Below are 15,021 nucleotides of genomic sequence, written 5' to 3'. Positions count from 1 at the left end.
AAATAAAAACAAACTCCAAAATTTGGTTCAGATTATATCAGCTTTTGCAACCAGCATCTACACAGACACACTCGATAATGGCCAATCAGAGTGATATCCTTGGATTAGTTGCTCATTTTCTTAAAGAAAACAACTATACACAAACGCTACATCAGCTTGAATTGGAACACGGCAAGCCCATACAGCCACAATTGTTAAACTCTGAATCACTATCACAAATAATCAATGACAGACTACAATTTTCCTCGTTAGCTAATAAGCCCAATGAGGAGGCTATAGATGTTAATGACGAACTTCCATTGAGGTTGAAGGATATTATCCGTGAACGGTTTGTTAACTGGAGTCTGCGATATCCTCAAAATCCAGTCGATTTAAATATTCATTCTTTGGTGATATCCAGTGTTTATGACAAGGATAAGGAGAGTGTTTATTTTTCGACAAACGATGCACAAGTTTTGATCAGACGTGGTGGCAACTTGAAACTGGTTAGGTTCCACGAGATTATTAAAAAAGTGTTGATTGTTGGAAAATATGTTGCCTTGTTGGGCATGAGTGGCAAGCTTTACTTGAGAAATGGTGATTTGGATGAGGTTGGTAGTATTGATACTCAATCCAGATTTACAGTTGATGCTAAGCATGTTTCATTTAGAGGAACAGACTATCTTGTAATTCTCACTTGGAATCATATGCTTAAGCTTGTGAAACTTGTGAATGGCGAATTCTCCTTAGTATCAGAAACAAAGTTGGATCAACAAGGGACTTGCTTCGATATCACCACGTACAATGACGAGATAGTTGTTATATTAGGCAAACTTGAAAACACCTTGCTTGATGTGTTTATTGTGCAAAAGGAACAATTTATCCCAAAATACAAGATATCAATCAACGATGCCGAGTTTACCACGTCAAGTTTTTCCCCAAGATATGTCACAATATCCCAACGACCAGGTAATGACATACCTCTAATTGCAGTTGCAACTTCCCACGAGCCATACATGAGAGTTATTATAGTTTCACTCATTGATTTCGATTCCCCACCTTCGTCATCCATAGCTCGAAACCAAATAATCAAAAACTTAAACACTTTATCACCGCAAGATAAATTCTCACAGCCATTGATATCATGGAAGTTGGACACGAATCAGGAGAAACAATCGGGCATTTGGGTCATGGGTGAAGATGGTATCATACGAGGTTTAGACATTGTTGACGATGGCGTAGTTGTTGAATTGAGCCAAGTCGATGGCAAGGGACACAAGACAAAGATCAAAGATTTTACTTCCTTTATCAACGAGAATGGAAATGAAGTTTTAATAACTAGTGGTATTGATCGACAAACATTCGAATGGAGGTAGACAATGTACACAACTATAAATAGAAGATCATATATTTTTTACTCTTTGCGATCTACGGCTCACCTAACTAAAGTACTCCTTAACAATATCCATATTAGATGGATTCTCTTGAAGTAATGCAATGGCCTTATCATGAGGGATTGAACCCAATAATTGCCTAGTTGAAGTCACAACTTTGTGAGCGGTATTACCGCCTATTGATGCATTAGCCAACGCCTGTATCACCGAGTCCACTACTTTTGAAATATTCTTGGCAATAGCAGGATGATTATTATCAATCAAACTACTAAGGAATACATAAGCAAAAGCAGCAGCATTATCATCTTGGACAATAGGTAAAAGATTGATCCATTGATCTACTAATGCATCCAAGTTAGGTATTGATGAGGAAAAGGTGTGCAATACCTTAGCAATTGCTGATGTTGCATTCTCAGTAGCATGAATATTTTCGTCGGCCTTAGCATCTGGTACGGACGACATCTTGAACATTGGCTGCAAACAGTGCACGCAAAATTCTCCATAGTCCTCACCACCATATTGAGCTGCAACTCCAACTGCATATGAACTGGCTTGGCGTACTCCGGCATGCGGAGAAGAAAGTGAATGAGCCAACACATTGAGGAATGATTCTTTGAAAACTATAGAGTGTGGTCCACCGTGCTCCAAAATATCACACACGATGCATAACCCACAAAGTTTCAAACTGGTGTTTTCCTCGTTGATAAATGTCGATACAGTGACGATGAGTACTTGGAAATTCTCCAAAGCGTTGGCTTTGACATTTCTGAAAATTGCTGAAATCGCTTTATTTATTTCATCCAACAACTCTTCGTCAGTATATTCTTCTTCGTCTTCCTCGACATCTTCGGTGTATTCATCATCTTCGTTATCGCGAGCCTTTATTCTTTCATAAATCTCAACCATGTTGGCATTGATCGATACGGCAAATGCTTGCAATTGCGGTGCAGAAATTGAGTTTGGTGCCAAAGCATTGATGGATTCAACCAAAGCAGTATAATAAGCAACAAGCAATTCGGGGACCGGCTCTGATTTCAAAACCTCAGCCAACTTGTCGGCAATTTTCGACCAAAGAAGCAATGTATCTTGCGAGTCCTTTCCGGTTGCTGCTACTGTACATTTCAACAAGGAGGCCAAGGTCAATGCAGCAGAGCCACGTACTCCGTCGTGAAGGTAAAAGTCTAATCCAGGCAAGGCAATGTCTTCAGCAATCTCTTTGACCCATGGATAGAAATCCTCCTTGAGCTGAATTGCATATGTTCTCAACAAGTCCATCGCCGTCACCTTATCATCCAAAGCTGCAGTGTGAACGGCAATCCATTTTCCTGACAAATTAATGACATCCCACTCTTCGTTATTATTGTACTCCTCTGCCTCATCTTCCTCCAACAAAGAAATATCTTGAGATGCTTTCGCAGTGACCATTAAAGGAGGCAACACTGATGGCAAGTAAGGCAAAAAGTCTTTACCCAAAATGCGGCAAATTCTTCCCCAAGCTTGTTCCAAGTATTGTTTAACTGGGTCGTCGTCGGCAGTGGCAGTTTGTTGTATGTGACCCAACAATTGAATCAAGTCGTGACTTTGTGGTTCAAATTTTTCTTTTCCGACAGCTAATGCAATCAATGTTGAGCACTCAATACATTTGGCCTTGAGCAATCTATTTTCATCTCCCATATCTGTCTTCAACACATTAACCAATAATGGCATTAAGGTATCATAGTACTTAACAAACGTCTTTTCGGCAGCATCGGCGATTATGGCAATTGTTGTTAATACTTGTTCCTGCACATACCTCTTTGGTGATTGTAATAAAACAAGCAAGTTGTTCAACAAATCATCCAAATATGGCTCCAAAATCTCCTTTGTAGCGGCCTCTGAGAAATTCACCAAGGCGGCAGCTGCATGTGCCTGTACACGAGGAACTGACTTATTTGTCAATTTTGATATAAGAGCTGGCAATATTCTATTTCCAGACGTTCTTTGAATTAAATCAGAAAAGTCGGTTGACATTTGGCCCAATGCATTACAACAAGCGTATTGTACTCTTGAATGGTCGTCATTCAAAGTGGGTAAAACCATGTCCAATATCCTTGGAATTTCAAGCATCAAGACATCAGAGCACCCCTCAGCTGCCGAAGATAATGCCATCAAAGCAGCTTGGCGTTCCCTCCAGTTTTGAGATTGCATCATGGTGGGCAAATACTGGAATAATGGACCAGCCAAAGATTGTCCATTGAGCCTCAAGCTTACTCGATCCAATGATTGCCTAGCTGCATCGTACTCCAGCTCCTCCTCGTCGTCTTCTGTGTCATCTTTATTGTTCCAGTCCGCGGCATCATCGTCGTCAATGCAAACCTCGGTCAACATCGACAAAGTAATAAGCACAATTTGTTCAGTGTATGATGGAGTGCGCTTACACATGGCTGGTGAAACTTCGGCAAAAGTTGTGAGGAGCTCCAACGATGCCATTCTGGTCGAAGACTCTAAATCTTTATTTTTGGACACCATTGCACAAAAGTCTATTATTGTAGGGAACATATCTTTAAACATTTTGGGGGCAAGCTCCACTAAGTCAACCAACGATAGTAAGACAGATCCCAATGCTTCGTCTTGCCCACTTTGCAAAAATCTTGGTAAAGAATTGAGCAAATTTGGTAACAATGGGGACAAACTAGGCCATACGTTCTTTGGCAACTCCCTGAAAAAGGCAACAAAAGCAGAGCATGCCGCAATACGGACATTATCGTTTTCGTCATCAAAACCGGCAGTGTAGATAGGCAAGACCTCATTTATAAATGACTGATCGACCAATTCAGGCGATGCAGAAAACACTCTAAATGCAGACTCACGGAAACTTGGGTCTTGGTTTTTGGATGCTTGGAACAAAGCAGGGACCAACTCGTTCCAAGTGCCTGGAGGCGAACAGTCGTCCTTTGACACTTCGGAAATGGCATCGGCCAACTTATGTCTGATTTGATTCGATTGTGGGGCTGAAAACCCATGCAACAAAATTGCTCTAATTTGTTGTTTAGCTGGATCTCCAATTACTCCTATCGTCCTATCAGTCACGCTAGATAATTCCTTTGGCGATTTAATGGCCATCCGTCTAAACATAACAGCCGAGAACGCCCTGACGGTGTCATTGGCTCCCGCTGTTGCCTGCTCGGCTAAGAAAACTAACAAAAGTTCCACATTCTGTTTGGTCGACCACTCCTGATCGAGTGATTTTTCTGCATTTACACGTGAGCTAGTGTCTGTTGACAACAAATTTTCGAGTAAATGTGTCAAGACAGCGTTGGCATCTGCTGGTAACACACTCATATTTATTCAAAATGAAGATAAGGTTGAATCAAACAAAACAAAAAATTCAGCTGGAGATGCAAGGGGGACAATCTGGTATATTGTGATCGATATAAATCAACGTTGAAATCAACCCTCTCTGTTTCAATGATGGAATGTAAATTTTGATCCAACAGATGAAAAAAAAAATAAAAAGAAAAAAAAAATTCAAACTGTTGTTGTTAGAAGACGACAAAAGGAAATTAAAATTTTCACAGGTCATATACAACACAGACACCGACGTCAACACCATTGTGCTAAATATTTCTTTACAGTACGCATCAAACAATCCTTGCACTGCTCTTATTTTATCCTTTTATCGCGATATACACAGATACAAAAGTATAAACATTGTACAGTAAAAACAGGCTATACACAAGATCTAAGATTTACTTTTTCAAAATCGTGATTACATCTTCATCTTCTAGCACGTGACTGAGTCCTACAATTTGTGGCTGGTGTTTAACTGATGTTCCAAAAACCAAAGCGTTTCTAAAGTCCTCCACCAATGACTTGTGAATGGAGTTACAGAAATCTTCAACTGTGCATCTATCACTCCTCAAGACAACGGGCTCATTGAAATCGGGCAATTTCCCTTTGGGCTTTGTGTAGACTCTAACCAATTTTAGTTTAGACCACATGACTTCCAACAAATCATCCAAATTCCATCCGTTACCGGAAGATATGGGAACTGCATTGGGGATCTTGGTCAACAAGTCTAATTCCTCAATCGAAAACGAATCTATTTTGTTTAAAACATAGATGGCGGGAATGTACTTCCTAGCCTTGTATTCTATAGCATCAATCAAGTCGTCAACTGTTGCATCACACCTAAAGGCAATATTTGCACTGTTGATTTTATACTCTGACATGACTGCTCTGATTTCGTCGTTGTCTAAATGGGTTAATGGCGCTGTGCTTGTGATGTTTATGCCCCCCCTTTCCTTTTTGGTTATGACAATATTTGGTGGTTCTTTGTTGATTCTGATACCCACACCCTCTAGTTCGTGCTCAATGATTCTTTTATGTTGTAATGGCTTGTTAACGTCCAACACCAAGAATAGAAGATTAACAGATCTAGCAACGGCAATAACCTGCTTACCTCTACCTTTACCATCCTTAGCACCTTCAATGATACCAGGCAAATCCAACATTTGTAGCTTAGCACCTTTGTATTTTATGATTCCGGGAACCGTTGTCAATGTTGTAAACTCATATGCTGCTGCTTCAGAGTGAGTACCTGTCAACTTTGACAACAAGGTTGATTTACCAACCGACGGAAATCCGACAAAACCAACAGTGGCTACACCAGTTCTTGCCACATCGAACCCAATACCACCACCTCCACCTCCAGAGCCTCCGTCTGTTAATAGTTCACGTCTGAGCTTTGCCAACTTGGCTTTAAGTTGTCCCAAGTGGAAAGACGTTGCCTTGTTTTTCTGAGTCTTGGCCATCTCATCTTCGATGGATTTGATCTTTTCAACGGTAGTCATCTTGCTGGTTTAGGATATGTTGCGTTTTGGGTGGGATGCTTAAACTGTTGTAACAGGAAATACAATTGAAAAACCTTTGATGTCATATATAGATGAGCTTTGCACAGTCGTGTGAGTATGACTGAAAAATTTCTTTCGTATGCATCCATACAACAGTATAGTTTGCAAAAAAAACTACAAAAAAAGAAAAAAATTAAAAAAAATCTTTGAGGCTGGATTTTGTAAAAGAAGAGGCAATTACATACAAGGACTTTATTTGATCCCATATAGTACACATTTTCACCAATGGGAAAAAAGAACAGCAAGAAAGCAGGAGGAGACATTTGGGATGATGAGGAGATGTTGAATGATCAACCACAAGCTGAAGAGTTTGGAGTCACAGAAGCTACATCTGAAGAGGCTCCAGAATCTGCGGGACCTGAAGAAGCATCTGCTGACGACATTACCGGAGACTTTTTAGGATCCATCCGTAAGACAAAGAGCAAGAAGGCTCAAAGGGAGGAAGAAAAAGCTAAAGAGGAAAGCAATGGAGGTGGAGCCAAGATTTTGTCGAAAAAGGAGAAAGAAAAGTTAAAGAAGGAAGCTGAAAAGCAAAAGAAGAAGGAAATGGCTCAGAAGAAGAAAGAGCAGCAAGCAAACAAGAAGGAACAGATCAAGGAAGCCAATAAGCAGAATGCTGCGTCTTCATCGGCCTCGGCTACACCTGAACCAGTGGAAAACAAAGCCGAAGAAGAGCTGAAACCTAAACCAGCAAAAAAAGGAAAGAAAGCACCAGCCGGTCTTGCAGCATTAAAGAAACAATTGGAATTAAAGAAACAGATGGAAGAAGAGCAACGTAAGTTAGATGAAGAGGAAGAACAACGTAGGTTAGAGGAAGAGAAATTGGCAGCAGAGGAAGAGGCTAAACAAGAGGCAGCAAAAGCAGCTAAAAAGGAACGTGAGAGATTGAAGAAGGAACAATTAAAGGCAGAAGGAAAATTGTTGACAAAGAAACAAAAAGAGGAAAAGAAGTTGCAAGAACGTCGTCGTGCTCAGTTACTACAAGCTGGAAATATCATTGTTCCTGGATTACAAAAAGATAGCGACGGAGAGACACCAAAACCCAAGAAGGTTGTTTACGGTAAGAAAAAGTCAACAAAACCAAAGACATTCACTCAAAAGCCGCAAGAAAAGACCACCAAAAAGAAGGAGGAGGGTGATAATGAAGAAGAAGAGGCTTTAGTTGATGACTGGGAAAAGATGGCTTTGGACAGTGATGAGGAAGGTGCTGCTGAAAAAGAAAAGGAAGAAGAAGAAGAAGAAGCAGAAGAGGAAAATGACGATGCCGAAGAGGAAATCTCTGAAAAAGATGGAAATCAAGCTGAAGAAGAAGCCGAAAAGAAAAAGAAAGCCGAAGAAACTGCTGCTGCTGCTGCTGCTGCTAAGGAAGAACGTGAAAGACAAGCTCAAGAGGAGAAGGCGAAACAACAAGCAAGTTTGCAGAAGAAGCAGAACAGTCCACCTGAGAAAGAGTTACGTTCGCCTATCTGCTGTATTCTTGGTCATGTCGATACTGGTAAAACCAAGTTGTTGGACAAGATTCGTCAAACTAACGTTCAAGGTGGTGAAGCTGGTGGTATCACGCAACAAATTGGTGCAACATACTTCCCAGTTGAAGCTATCAAACAAAAGACTGCTGTTATGGCCCAATATGAGAAACAACTTTTCGAAGTGCCTGGTTTATTGATTATCGATACTCCAGGGCACGAGTCCTTTACAAACTTGAGATCACGTGGTTCATCGTTATGTAACATTGCTATTTTGGTTATTGACATTATGCATGGGTTGGAACAACAAACGATCGAGTCTATAAGACTTCTCAGGGATAGAAAAGCTCCCTTTGTTGTCGCATTGAACAAAATTGATAGATTGTACGACTGGAAAGAGATTCCAAACAACTCTTTTAGAGACTCATATGCCAAACAATCCAAAGCAGTTCAGCAAGAATTCCACACCAGATACGAGCAGATTAAGTTAGCACTCGCAGAACAAGGTTTGAATTCTGAGTTGTACTATCAAAACAAAAACATGGCCAAATATGTATCAATAGTGCCAACCTCGGCAGTGACCGGAGAAGGTGTTCCTGATTTATTGTGGTTGTTGTTAGAGTTGACCCAAAAGAGAATGTCTAAGCAATTGATGTACTTGTCAAAGATTGCGGCCACGATTTTGGAAGTTAAGGTTGTCGAAGGTTTCGGATACACAATTGATGTGGTGCTATCAAATGGTATATTGAAAGAGGGTGACCGTATCGTATTGTGTGGTTTGAATGGTCCTATAGCAACGAATATAAGGGCCCTTTTAACACCGCCACCATCAAGAGAGTTACGTATCAAGTCTGAATATGTTCATCATAAAGAAGTCAAAGCAGCATTGGGTGTCAAGATTGCCGCTAATGATTTGGAGAAAGCAGTTGCTGGTTCGAGATTGCTTGTTGTTGGCGAAGATGACGATGAAGAGGACTTGATGGACGAAGTTATGGACGATTTGACTGGATTGTTGGACTCAGTGGATACTTCTGGAAGAGGTGTTGTCGTCCAAGCTTCTACGTTGGGTTCATTAGAAGCTTTGTTGGATTTCTTAAAGGATATGAAGATCCCTGTTATGTCTATAGGATTGGGCCCTGTGTACAAGAGGGATGTCATGAAGGCAGTTACTATGTTGGATAAGGCACCAGAGTTGGCTGTAATGTTGTGTTTTGATGTTAAAGTTGACAAAGAAGCAGAACACTATGCTGATGAGAACAATATCAAAATTTTCAACGCTGATATTATCTATCACTTGTTTGATGCATTCACTGCATACCAAAGCAAGTTATTGGAAGCACGTCGTAAAGAATTTATGGAGTATGCTGTTTTGCCATGTGTTTTGAAGACTATTCAAATCATCAACAAGAGGAATCCTATGATTATTGGTGTTGATGTTCTTGAAGGTGCTGTACGTATTGGTACTCCCATCTGTGCTGTGCGTCAAGATCCTGTAACCAAGCAGCCAAATGTAATGGTGTTGGGTAAGGTGACATCATTGGAAGTTAACCACAAACCAGCTGATTCAGTAAAGAAGGGTCAAACTGCAGCTGGTGTGGCAATGAGATTAGACAACCCATCATCGGCACAACCTACTTGGGGCCGTCATGTTGATGAGAGCGACAATTTATACTCTTTGATCAGTCGTAAATCAATTGACACGTTGAAGGACCCCGCTTTCAGAGATACCGTTTCGAGAGACGATTGGTTATTGATTAAAAAATTGAAATCCGTATTTGATATCAAGTAGCGGATAGACTTTGTTGCATATACTTTACATAGTTTGTTTATAAAATGTAATTTATGTGAAAAGCCTTTAGAGTTGCTGAGCCCATTGACGTGCCCGTAAAGTAAGAAACAATCTAAAATTTCCATCGTTCCTCACATATTGTATGCCACTAAGCAACACTTGAAGTTTGGCGAATCACTAATTGCCATATATATATTACCAACTATCCTTCCTTGGAATGCAATTAATAGGTGCTGTTGAGGTAAGCAGTAGTTGTAAGAGACATATATGCATATATATATATATATATATTCTGTGTGGTAAACCTCCTGTAGTATAAATAGGGATGAAAAAGTGTCTTAGTTACAATTTTAGGAAAGTTTAACAAATTAAGAGAAGTTTTAACAATTGGTATAAAGTGTTTAATCATACTCATTATATTGTACTTCATTCAATCCAGTAGCTTTCCTAGTGATTTCATAAACTCAAGCGTTCACACCTAACAGACATAGGCTCTTGATGAAAGAAAGATTCAATTCTCTATATTCTCTTTTCGTTTTTTCAGTCGTGTGTGAAACAATAAACCAAAATAATGTGACATCATAGTAATAGTAATTCATGAAAGATAAAATACCATCAGATACTGTCAGTATTTAAGAGTAGATATATACCACTGCTAGAAGATGTTACTTTCTGCTTGAGCAAACTGTGTTCGTCATACATTTACATGATGTGATGAATAACACTAATAAAAGTTGCAAAACGTGTGACCATACCATACATACCTACATACATCTTTTTCATTCTGTCAAAAAAGAAAAGCGAAAAAAAGAAAAGAACAAAAAAATTTCTTCAAAAAAGAAATCAGATCTCAGTCAGAATCACAACAACAAAGTCAACTAATAGTTACTACTACTACTACTTATAATCAACAATGTACGGAGGTCCACCACCAAGTGAAGAACAAAAGAAATTACAAGAACAATATGCTTACGACACTTTGAAGTTAGCTGGTATCATTGCTGGTGTCTTGTGGGTCAGTCCACTTGTTTTCCACTTTGTTCAAAGACAACTTAAGTAAAGTAGCTCATAGTGGCTCATAGTGGCTCATAGTGAAAGAACAAGAAAAGGGATGAACTGTGGGTATCATACCGCCCTCATTTGTGGTTAATGTGAAACACTCTTTGCAGTGATGTCAACAGTGAAAGTGAAAGGCAGTGAGGATGATTTCATAGATTTGCCGCTTTTTCTAAACGGAAGAGAAGCCATGGCTACGTTCATTTGTATATAGATGTAATAAAATGATTTCATTTTGTTTAAACACTAGGCGTCATCATCAAGTAAAAAAGGTTCACGCATAAAGCTCTCTCTTTCACTTCGTCTTCCTAATCATCATCCAAATCAACCAACAATTGTTCTCTCAATTGTCCAATCTTACTAGCCAACGTTAAAAATTCCATCCGTTCACTAATCTTACTAGCGGCCAATAATGCCTTATCAGTCTTGATCAATTTGGCAATACTATATGCTTTGTTTAACTTCAGTTGTTTGCAAGCTTCACCAAACAATTTCAACAATGATTTATCAAACACGGTACTGTACTGGTTCAATTTTGTGATAATGGTATCCTGATCTATATCTTCTCCTGGTTGTTCCTCTTCATAGTTGGCAAGAGTATCACTTAGTAATTTACCCATGGTTAATGAGCGAATGAATTGTTCTTCACAATCATCTTCTTCCTTTTGCTGCGGTTCTGCACCAGGACCCAATTTGATGGGTATTTCAATATCAATCTCCACTGGGAGAGGTAAGGGGAACCCCGGGTATCCGCCATTTTTCAAAATCAAACAATTAAGCGAATCATTAATTACGCCCAATGGCCAACACGACCAATTCAATTTATTGTCATTCATTTGATATTCAGTTATGGCGTTGTGTAAATTCAATATGGGGACCCATTTGGCATTTCCCGTCTCTCGCCACGATTGTAATACAAGCAATGTATCATCGTATCCTCCAACAATACAAGGATCATTGTATTCATTAAAGAAGATACCTTTGATTAATTGACTTTTGTGGCTGGCAACCTCTTTTAATGGGATTGGAAAATTTTGCTGAATTATTTTATAATCTTGATAAACGTCAAGTATCGAGTAAGAATAAACATTGGCTGTGACTTGATTAACCATTAACATTATTCCACTAAACGAAGTAGCCAACGATACTATGGGGACTGTCTTTATCACATTTAAACATATTCCATATTCATTAAAGAAACGCAAATATCCCAAATTAGTACCCACGGCAATGATATTGTTGCCATTGGATTTAGCATTGGTGATACACAAGCTCGTTAAATACTCTTCTCCCTTGATTAATGGTATACTTTTCTCCCATGACTCATTACCCATATCGTTATGTGACTTGTAAAAAATGGATCCTTTGCTACTCTCACCTAAAACAATACTCTTGTGATTTAATGAAGCAAGATCAAACTTTTGATAATCGGTGAAATGATATTCACTATTTAATGACCGATCAAAAAATGACACCGTAATGCTGTTTGTGGTTCCTGGATCTTTATTTATCACAATCCAAGCGTACCCAATATTGTTCATGGTTAAATATCTTCTATCAACAGCTTCTCCCTTGTTTACAAATGGAGTCGATCCCGGGGAATACGGGATTATCTTGCTGATGGGAGCATAGCTTCTAATTGGTGCCGGCGCTGTGGGTTTATGCTTTTTGAATCCATTGTGGGAGTGTCTAACATATGTGTGGTTGTCATCGTCATCTAATATTGAGTTTTCCTCTTCGTCATCATCAAGAAACAAACGCTTGCCATTGGTGTCGCCATTAACCCTTTCTTCACGGTGCAATAGTTGGTTTACTTCTGTTTGATCATCACTCTTGGCAAATTCGTCATCACTTTCTTCCAAATCATCCATAAACAAACTTGCTGCCGTGTTTGTATCACCCCCAATATCCTTGACAACTTCTTTTAACCGCAAAATGTCTCCATATGTACTACCAATCAATAGGCTAGTTTTGTTCTCCCATTCGATATTCAAAGGTAAGGCATCCTCATTCAATTCAAAGTCATCTTCGTGTACTGTGCTTGCAGAATCGAAATTGACTACTTTATAAGTGTTTAAGGTCAAGATTGCCAACTTATCAGCAAGTAATTTGTAGTCGATGATTTTGGAATCACTGGGAAATTGCCTCACTTTAGACCAATCCAGTCTTTGATAAACTTGAACGGTATTGCTTATTGAAGGGACCAATAAAAACTGTCCATCTTTTGACCATTGAGTCTTTGATGTATATAATTCATCGTTATGCTCATTATTGAAGTCTATCTTGTCAGTGGACAAGTTTACTTTTTTATCAATAACGTTGTCCAATGTGTGTGATAGATTTAATTCTTCATTGAATACAGAATAGATTTGTACTGAACCATTTGATAAACTAACACTGCACAACTCTCCCGTGTGGTCATAAGCAATATTCAACAACTGATCAGGTAATGTAATTGTCTTGTACTGGTTGTTATTTTGCAAATCAATTATAACCAATTTATTGTCATCACCACCACAGAGTATTCGATTTCCTTGATTTATAAATGATAGATCGCGCAACGGTAATTCAGATCGGAATATCACACCCAGGGATTCATGCTTCAATAAATCTATAAGCTCTAATTTACCTTCAGTGGTGGTAATTGCCAAAGTATCATTATGAAACGAAACCGAAGTTAAATTTTGTAAGGAATCGATGGATATTGGCTGAGAATCGAAATCCTCCACATTGACTACTTTGATAATACCTTCACTATTGGCGATTACCAATCGATCCAGGCGATGATCAAAGTAAGCATACGAGTTGCCGTCGGGGAATATAGATATCTTCTTGTAAGACATGGGGGGAGGGAGCGATGGTGGTAGTGATTGTAGGTTGTGTCAGTTTCTTTAATGGATAAAAGGATGGAAAAAAAAAAACAAAATTGGAAATCGCGTAAAAAACGATCCAGACAATAAAAGGACGCGTCGTTGCAAAAATGGTAAAAGCCGCACTTGGACTCATGCTACGTATTAGGAAGCCGTATGAGCTAAGTTATATGAAAGGAGTCTAGGTTTAGATGCAATAAGCTTTATTTCATAAAGCTGTGATTGGTGCTGTCCTTGTGATCTTAAATGTAATTTTCCTGTGTGGGTGTTTCATGTTGAAGAATATGTTTCTATTTGTGCTGGTGGGTTCTGTGTAGACTGTAGTCGTGAAAATGAATAAGTTGCTGTATCTGAATTCGGCAGGGGAATACCTATTTTATTTTAACCTATTACACATCTGTATGTCTATGAGTGAAGAGAAGATGAGAGGTTCGTAACTGACACATTAAATTTTGCTGCCACCCTCTACACTTTTGATTTCAACAATGAGCATTGTCTGCAGATATAAGTGCCCTTTAGAATTTGTCAACTCAGATACGTGGCATGTACTTTATAATCTACAACCAATAGTAGCTTCGTCAAAACAAACATTCGGTGTAATAGTAGCTTGTTTTGCTGCGCCATCCAAGTGGTAAAATGAATTGTAGTCTCAATATTTTGCGTTACTTTTGCCCAAACAAAGTGTGTGTGAAATAATTTTAAAACAAGATGCATATGTGATGTCGCATGATATAATATATAAGATCTACCCTATCGTCCTTCTTACTCCTATTTTTTGGTATAGATAGGTTTATAATTAGTTACAATTATTTACTACTTACTTGTTTACTTGTTGATATTTTGTTTGGTGATCTTTTGAGGGATTTTCATTTTTTTTTTTTTAATTTTTTTCTTTCGATTTTTTCATCGAAGGAATGATTGTTTGTTCCCCTTGCCAACTTTTGATTATTTTCTTTGATTTTTTTTCTCTTTTTTTTTGTTCTATTAACAAGAGTATCTCTGAAATGGTACGTATACTATGGCAGATTTGAGGGTGCTTATTCACCTCAGTGTTTTCAACAAATCTACAAAGTCTTTGGTATTTGATGTGTGTGGTTGGTTGCAAAAAAAAGGAAAAAGATAAAAATAAAAAAAAATAATAAAAATGAAATTGGTTGGCACACATACTCCAAAAAGCTTAAACGAGATTATCACAACAGGCATTGGCAAGACGTGTGGCTACTCTTAAACACACATACACACACAATTTTTCTTTTGGAAAGAGTAGGCGTGGTAAGAGGCATGTGCTTTATTACGGAAATGTAGAGTGCCACATGAGAATTCCCCAATGAAGCAAAAAATTAGACAATAAAAAATAGATTTTGTCTCTTTTTTGTTACTTGTTTTTTGTTACTTGTTTTTTGAGGGATTTTTTTTTTTAATTTCATTTCATTTTATTGTTTGTCTTTTGTTTGTGATTATCTGTGAGGCTATGACAGAATCAAAATACATTTCACATAAGCAACCACTTTTCTATCCTTGTACAGTAGCCATGGATTATAAGAGTGATGGCTTAACTATTGGTGAGATATGTAA

General features: G+C 38.6%; 5 protein-coding genes across 5 annotated transcripts; 2 read left to right on the top strand and 3 right to left on the bottom strand. All coding sequences in view use genetic code 12, as the record gives it.

The window, feature by feature from the left end:
• Window positions 1-77: 77 nt before the first annotated feature.
• Window positions 78-1,355, top strand: CANMA_003797 (uncharacterized protein; the record flags this gene model as incomplete). Its single annotated transcript, XM_051816008.1, has 1 exon — window positions 78-1,355. The coding sequence occupies one exon, from the start codon at window positions 78-80 to the stop codon at window positions 1,353-1,355; it is 1,278 nt and encodes a 425-aa protein (XP_051670605.1).
• A 63-nt stretch (window positions 1,356-1,418) lies between these two features.
• Window positions 1,419-4,694, bottom strand: CANMA_003796 (uncharacterized protein; the record flags this gene model as incomplete). Its single annotated transcript, XM_051816007.1, has 1 exon — window positions 1,419-4,694. The coding sequence occupies one exon, from the start codon at window positions 4,692-4,694 to the stop codon at window positions 1,419-1,421; it is 3,276 nt and encodes a 1,091-aa protein (XP_051670604.1).
• Window positions 4,695-5,101: 407 nt separating this feature from the next.
• Window positions 5,102-6,205, bottom strand: DRG1 (GTP-binding protein; the record flags this gene model as incomplete). The annotated part of the gene is made up of 1 exon (XM_051816006.1): window positions 5,102-6,205. One exon carries the CDS (start codon window positions 6,203-6,205, stop codon window positions 5,102-5,104), a length of 1,104 nt encoding a protein of 367 aa, XP_051670603.1.
• A 285-nt stretch (window positions 6,206-6,490) lies between these two features.
• On the top strand, window positions 6,491-9,520 carry FUN12 (translation initiation factor eIF5B; the record flags this gene model as incomplete). Its single annotated transcript, XM_051816003.1, has 1 exon — window positions 6,491-9,520. The coding sequence occupies one exon, from the start codon at window positions 6,491-6,493 to the stop codon at window positions 9,518-9,520; it is 3,030 nt and encodes a 1,009-aa protein (XP_051670602.1).
• Window positions 9,521-10,884: 1,364 nt separating this feature from the next.
• Window positions 10,885-13,419, bottom strand: CANMA_003793 (chromatin-binding protein; the record flags this gene model as incomplete). Its single annotated transcript, XM_051816002.1, has 1 exon — window positions 10,885-13,419. One exon carries the CDS (start codon window positions 13,417-13,419, stop codon window positions 10,885-10,887), a length of 2,535 nt encoding a protein of 844 aa, XP_051670601.1.
• Window positions 13,420-15,021: the final 1,602 nt, after the last annotated feature.

The sequence above is a fragment of the Candida margitis genome (assembly GCF_024628925.1).
Source record: "Candida margitis strain CBS 14175 chromosome Unknown scaffold65, whole genome shotgun sequence".
In the NCBI taxonomy this organism is placed as follows: domain Eukaryota; kingdom Fungi; phylum Ascomycota; class Pichiomycetes; order Serinales; family Debaryomycetaceae; genus Lodderomyces; species Lodderomyces margitis.
This window is presented reverse-complemented; position numbering and strand designations above follow the sequence as displayed.